The sequence below is a fragment of the Odontesthes bonariensis genome, chromosome 4 (genome assembly GCF_027942865.1).
Source record: "Odontesthes bonariensis isolate fOdoBon6 chromosome 4, fOdoBon6.hap1, whole genome shotgun sequence".
Classification (NCBI taxonomy): domain Eukaryota; kingdom Metazoa; phylum Chordata; class Actinopteri; order Atheriniformes; family Atherinopsidae; genus Odontesthes; species Odontesthes bonariensis.
Window position 1 is genome coordinate 6,814,446 of NC_134509.1, and position 7,474 is coordinate 6,821,919.

Sequence of the window (7,474 nt, forward strand, 5' to 3'; positions counted from 1 at the left end):
GTAGGTCAAGAGTTTAGCAATCCGGGCGAAAACGGAGCAATACCAGAGGAATTCGTGGGGGCAGTAGAGAGTCAGGAGCGTGTTGGCTCCGGAAGTTATGGAGGAAGAAGAAGAACGAAGAGTAGGAGATTTACCACAACCGTGTACGAAAGGAACGGGTGTAAAAAAAAAACAAAAAAACGCACAAGTTAATGTTTCCTAAACACCGGTTTCTTTGTGTGCAACTTCCACAATTGACGCCATGTTTCTCAAACCCGCGGCCGACAATGACTCAATATATACCGCCCTCTAGAGGATTTCTTACGGACGTGCGCAATACGGACGGAGGCATAAACAGAAGCTCCGGGAGCAACGTATGGACCGGACAGACGAATTTCGTCCGGTTCCGTAGGGCATAAATCGGGCTTAAAGGTATATCTGTTCCGGATGAAGCAAACGTGCTTGGGCCTTAGCAGACACCGCTCTTATCCAACACGGGGGGAAAAAAGACAGTTTTTAAGTGTAGCTACGCAAAGGCGGAACTGTAGATGCCTCTTTTTCTCTTCCACCTACCATTTCGAGGTCTTCTCGGGAACCGCGAAATAGAGGAAACAGCAGAACGAGAAAGACAAAAGTGAAAACGCAACTGTCACTCCGAAGACAACGACCAGAATAACAGCAATTCAGACTCCCGATTGACAACGGCCCCTCCGGACCGGTGCTATGTAGAAGTCTGTCTTTGAGACTCCCCTCCCCTTCCCTCCCCGCCCCTCCCCTCTTTTCGACTGAAATACTGTATTTCCATTTGTTTTTGCAATTTTTTTTTTTAAATAAATCTCTTATTTCCTGTTTCCCACTCATCCCGAACCTACTGATCATCGTTCTTCCAGAACTGAGCCTTTCTCTGATGTGCCATTTTTCATGAACAAAACTCGGATAATTGTAGGACAAATAGATGCCTACCGGGCATCCTAGGCGTCCTTTTGTTTTTTTAATTAACAGTACAAATCCATAGATTTAACATTAATAAATATCGCTCATCAAGGGGCCCAATTTATGTTAATTATGATGTTTTTAAATTCTCTACTCTTATTCTGAAAGTATGCGGAAGCGGAAATGGAAGTGGAGCGTTGGCAAACTTCCTAACAGCGATATTTCCGGCTGATACTCTGCGTAAACACAACATACTCCTGGACCCGCAAACATAACTTTTCAGATAGAGTTACGTTTTGGGTGAGGAGCTGTCGTGAGCGTCACTCTGCTGCTCAGCGTTTGTTTGCCAGAAGTGAGTGAAGTCACTTCTCCTGTCGCTTCTTCTTCGACAAGACTCGCACGGAATGTCAACAAACTAACAACATCGAAGCTAAGCTAACGTCAAGCAAAGTAATTCGGCGTAGCTCTGGTTTACGCTTAAGACTGTCTCCCCACAGAAAGAGGTGCACTCTTTAATGGTGGTCTCGGGTCAATGGGGAACTGTCTGTTTTCACAAGGTGCGGATGACCTGTCGCTGCTGAACGAGTCCGAGGGGGGCAGTCTGCCCGGAGAGCCACCGCCGCCCTATCAGGTGAGCATACGGGGTCTCAACTTTAAGTCAGCCCGGGGACTCAAGTCGCCTCTGTAGTTTTGATAAGCCATGACCTCAAAGTTTAATTAGTTTAAATTACTGATGGGAGTATCTATAATTAGCATCAACAGAGTGACGCAGGCATATACGTATTTATTTACTGGTTTTATACACAAAATATTGCCAAAAGTATTCACTCACCAAATCCAAATAATTAAACTCAGGTGTTCCAATCCCTTCCATGGCCACAGGTGTATAAATTCAAGCACCTAGACATGCAGACTGCTGCTACAAACATTTGTGAAAGAGTGGTTCACTCTCAGGAACTCAGTGAATTCCAGCATGGTACCATGATAGGATGCCACCTGTGCAACAAGTCCAGTCGTGAAATTTCCTCGCTACTAAATATTCCACAGCAAGGGCGTAGGAATGGGTTTACCATTGGGAAGGGCACATATCGGAACACATCCCACCAATTCCCCCCAGTTCCCATGCTTATGTTCCACAGTCAACTATCAGTGCTATTATAATAAAGTGGAAGCGAATGGGAACGACAGCATCTCAGCCATGAAATGGGAGGCCAGGTAAAATGACAGAGCAGGGTCAGCGGATGCTGAGGCACAGTGCGCAGAGGTCGCCAACTTCCTGCAGAGTCAATCGCTACAGACCTCCAAACTTCATGTGGCCTTCAGATTAGCTCAAGAACAGTGTAGAGACACATCAGATACATCACCAAGTGCAATGCAAAGCACGTCGCCACTGGACTCTGGAGCAGTGCAGATGCGTTCTCTGGAGTGATGAATCACGCTTCTCTATCTGGCAATCTGATGGAGGAGTCTGGGTTGGGTGGTTGCCAGGGGAACGGTACTTGTCTGACTGCACTGTGTAAAGTTTGGTGGAGGGGGGGGATTATGCTGTGGGGTTGTTTTTCCAGGAGCTGGGCTTGGCCCCTTAGTTCCAGTGAAAGGAACTCTGAATGCTTCAGCAGACCAAGAGATTTTGGACAATTTCACGCTTCCAACTTTATGGAAACAGTTTGGGGAAACAGTTTGGGGATGGCCCCTTCCGCTTCCAACATGACTGCACACCAGTGCACAAAGCAAGGTCCATAACGACATGGATGAGCCAGTTTGGTGTGGAAGAGCTTGATTGGCCTGCACAGAATACTGACCCCGACCCGACACCTTTGGGATGAATTGGAGCGGAGACTGCGAGCCAGGCCTTCTCTTCCACCATCAGTGTCTGACCTCACAAATGCGCTTCTGGGAGAAGATTAGATTAGATTAGATAGAACATTATTAATCCCTTTAGGAGGTTCCCTCAGGGAAATTAAGATTCCAGCAGCACCATTACAGAAAAAAATATTATAAAAATTATGCATGTTCAAATGTTCAAAGATTTCCATAAACACACTCCTAAACCTTTTGGAAAGCTTGCCCTGAAGAGTTCAAGCTGTTATAGCTGCGAAGGGTGTGCCGACGTCATATTAAACCCTATGGGTTAACAATGGGATGTCACTTAAGTTCATATGCGTGTAAAGGCAGATGAACGAATGCTTTTGGCAATATAGTGTATAAAATAATACACATAAATGCAACAAATGTTATCACTTTTAAAGTGTCAGCGTATAAAGACAAATAGGTGCATAGACAGTCTGTGTTGTACATTCAGAAAATAAATGCAGCCTGTAAGGCCAGGATGAGACAATTTATAAATGTTAACTTTTTATGACGACCAAACTCCCAGGTGCTTTTATAGGATGTTTAGCTACTTTGTCCTTGTGTTAACAAGAAAAAAAAAATTGGAATCACCACTCTTGAGGATGTTTATCAGCTGAGTGGAAAACAAAATCACAGATAAAAAAAAAAAAAAAAAAAAACTGTTTTAGGGAACAGTCTGACTTTGTCAAATATGCCGAAAAACATTCAATAAGATAGTTGTGATTTATGTTTTTTGTTGTTTTTTTTTTTTCCTCCGATAGGTAAAGGACAAAAATGGTGGCATCATGAACTGAAAATAAAATCACAATTAGTGCTTTGTGTTACCTTTCTACGGCTTTTGTGACGTCTTGAATTAGTTGAGGCGCGGATTTTAATGATGAAAAACGTCAGTCTTCATCAATCGCATTCCAACTTTGTCTCGACAGATCAGTTTTGCAGGGGCTTAAGGCTCACGGTCTTAAGGCTCACAGGCTTAAGACCGAAGTACTGTCATGGACTTTTGTCCACCTCTAACTTTTCCATTCATTCGTTTAGAAATCAGTGATATACTGTGTTCAGGATGTGCGGCTCTATTGTGCAATCTAACTGGACACGGCCGACATAGTCATATGTTCGTCCTTTAATTTTAGTTTCATACCTCCAGCCATGGGGGAAAAAAAAAAGCCTTATGGAAATGCTAACCGTGGTGCTTAGCCTTCAGCAAACATGTGAAGTCTGGAGCTGCTTGGAGTTAAATCCAATATGGAGGCCTCTGCTTTAGTTGACTCATTCTTCCAGAGATGACACAGGTTGTGTTGTGACCCTTCTTTTCCAGGAGCGCACCCAGCCAGTGCCAGTGTTCCATCCCAACCCAGGAGAGAGTCGCCTTGCCAGCCAGCTGACCGAAGAGGAGCAGATCCGCATCGCCCAGCGAATCGGACTCATCCATCACCTTCCCAGAGGCATCTTTGACCCGGGCTCCGACCCTTCTGATAAGAAAGTTAAAGAGTGAGTCTTAAATGGCGTTAGTTTGATCATGTTTTGATCTCCGTGCTCATGCATGAGTACGCTGAAAGGAATTGCTCAAAGTTTATTCATCATATGTTTAATGGTCTTAAACAACCAAATCGAAGTTATTAGAGTGGACATAATCTGATTCTCTCCAATCCAGGTGTGTGATCTGCATGATGGATTTTGAGTACGGTGATCCCATCCGGTTCCTGCCCTGCCTTCACATCTACCATGTGGACTGCATTGACCCCTGGCTGATGCGCTCTTTCATCTGCCCCTCCTGCATGGAGCCAGTTGACGCAGCCCTGCTGTCCACTTATGAAACCAACTGAGCGGCCCCGTCCCCAGGGGGCTGCTCCTGCCTAGAAGTAACTGAACTTTTTTTTTTTTCTTTTTTTTTTTTTAGCCAAAAATGCCCGAGCTGCTCAAACAGGTAGGCTAAGGTGACGCGACGTTAAGCAGATGCTATTTACGAGATGCAGACGGGTGCTAAAAACTGTTGCATTGCTGGGGTCTGACATCAACCTGTTTGGGTCGTGAGAAGTCTTTGCCTTTCGCAGTGGGACAGTCAGCCAAATCACACGAAGAAAAAGCTGTGCAAGTCGGCATTCATATTTTTTTTTTTCTAAAAAAAAAAAAAAAAAGTAATTAGTGGAATTTGCTTCACCTTTGAAGACTGAATGTGCAATATGTTACGTCAGTGGAGAGGATTTGTCACAGTAAAGTCAGCATCGTTGTCTGAACCGCCACTGAAAACATGAAGCGGAATTATGATGCTCTCTTAAATGGAACAATGGCACGGAAAGTCTCAGAAACACTGGCCTCTCTGAGATGTCATCAAAATACAGACAAGTGGGGGAAGTGACCTCCACATCACTAATATAGAGCGTGTCATCGGGTCCCATGATCTCACATCTACAGCGAGATAATAACGTGGTGTCATTTCAACATTTGAACACATTTTGGAGATTGCTTTTTATTTTTAAGGTTTTTTTTTTGGGCGGACTCCTGTCGAAAGCTGCTTTTATAAATGTGAATTTTTTTCCCTCTTCACAACATGAATCCCCTCCTTTGCTTTGCCTTGGGTTTGTTCTCTTTGACAGGTTTCAAAACTCAGTCCTTCGAGTTCTTTTGCCTTGCACTCTTCTCATAGTTTACAGTCGGTAGCATTTTTAAAGATGCGACATGCTGTACGATCCCCCTTAAAGCACTTTGGGATACCCCTCATCTGAGACTTTTGTAGCTTGTGGATTTCAGATGTATGCCGTGTCATGAACATCTGTGTTTTCATCTGTGCGTGTTGTAGGGAATGATTGTAAGAGACCGACATTGTGAATTAACCCTCTCGGTTGTAAAACCCCGTTGTCTCTCTTTTATTTTTGTTTTCTTAGTCCGAAGCTGTTGGATTCCGCTTCGTGTCGATGGACTTTTGCCAGTTTTTGTTGCATGACGTCTAGTCGCACAAAAACACTCGACTTTTTGGCGTCAGTGTGATCTGTGGTGCCGACTGTGTATCCCACAGCACAGTCGGGTAACACGGGGAAGCAGAAGCTGCAGTACTAGAAAGGAATGCATTTTTGGATGTTCAGCATGATTTTAGTTGTTAGAAATTGAAACTACCAGAGTGATGATGAGAGGACATTTCTGATTTATCCTGCACTCGTAGTGCCTTTTTGATGTTGAGGTAAGCCAATTCCTGTGAAGTACAATCATTTCTGATATCACTTTTGTCTTTCTTTAGTTGTCCTCCAGGTGGAGACAGATACCAGCATTGTCCTGAACGCTGTAGCTGTTTTTTTTCCACACGTGGCCATCGGAGATGTTCAGGACAATGTGCAGACACTTTGGTTTGAGATTGGTCACACACGGTTTTCTTTAGAGCATGTTGAGAATGGCATGCGAGACTCTGTCGTGATGTCATCAGTACTGCTTGTATCTGAATTTATCCACAATAGAAGGGAGCAAATGGAACATGAATAATACAAGTCATCAGGAAAGAGTGTGAAGCAGTAGCTCTTACCATCACGCACATTTGCGATAGTTAGCTATCTGGAGTTTTTGTTAATATATTCATACGTACTCTTACCGTCTTGTCTAACCAGGATTTTCCATGGGGGGGGGCTGGGTGAGAAACATTTGCGTTCACACATGCCACCCCTTTGGAACATCTCCTAAACATTTCAGAACTCCGGTGCATGTGTGAAAACGGTGTGTGTGACACAGGCCGAAGAAGAAGCCAGAAATTGAAGCTGGTCGATGGTAACAACTAACAACAACTACCAGGTCTTTTTGATTTATATTGCACAAATTTTTAGGAAACCTTGTGAAACCACGATAAAAGTGGGTGCCAAATCGTATATAAGTGTGAGGTTTTGTCCGTGCGTTTCCTTTTTTTAAAAGCTCGAGCTGTGCTGGAAACACCGCAGCACTGTGTGGTGGCTGCAGGTCGGAGCTTGTGCAAGTTGGTTGGGCCGTGCAATTGAGTGACTTTTATTTTCAGTGATAATTCTGTTTACCAACGATAACAAAAGCAAGTTTATCAAGATGAATAAAAGACGTTTTACAGTCTGTTTCATGATGACGGTCTCATTTTGTCATGTACTGCAGAGGTGTGCCTTCGCCGTCAAGTTTAGTTTCAGCTCAAATCAAGATGATGGAAATTTGACATTTTTGTCAACAAGAAAAGTAAAAAAAAAAAAAAAAAAAACATTCAGCTGTTGGGAAGTGCAACAAATATATCCCCAAATATTTGCAACAACTAACGTGTCGATTAATGAATGTTTTGATAGACATATGATGCAACATCGATCAACATACACATGAAAGTTCTGAGTCTTTGAGAAGCACAGATGGGCAAAAATAAAATCCTTGGCTTGTTAAGAAATGTGTAAAGAGATCATTGAACTCTTTAAAAATGTTGGAGGGGATTTCCCTCCACAGTGCATAATGTCAAGGAATAATTCAAGGAATAATTTAAGGAACTTGGGAGGGATTTCGGAGGATGAGGAAAGGGCAACCCTAAACTGGATACTCATGATCTCTGACCCCTCGGACGCAGCACATCAAGAGCGGTCATTCATCAATAGCTGGAATGTTACACAATTCACAAATGCCACCTAAAACTCGACTTGCGCAAAAAAAGGAAGCCTAATATCCAGAGAGCGCATTGATTTCTCTGGGCTCTAAGGCATCTGGGATGGGCCATCATACAGTGGAAACA

At 43.6% G+C, this 7,474-nt stretch overlaps 1 protein-coding gene across 1 annotated transcript; it reads left to right on the forward strand.

The window, feature by feature from the left end:
* The first annotated feature begins 252 nt into the window (after positions 1-252).
* rnf11a (ring finger protein 11a) lies at positions 253-6,824 on the forward strand. The gene is made up of 3 exons (XM_075462680.1): positions 253-1,543; positions 4,079-4,251; positions 4,415-6,824. The coding sequence occupies exons 1-3, from the start codon at positions 1,445-1,447 to the stop codon at positions 4,584-4,586; spliced, it is 444 nt and encodes a 147-aa protein (XP_075318795.1). The 5' UTR covers positions 253-1,444; the 3' UTR covers positions 4,587-6,824.
* Positions 6,825-7,474: the final 650 nt, after the last annotated feature.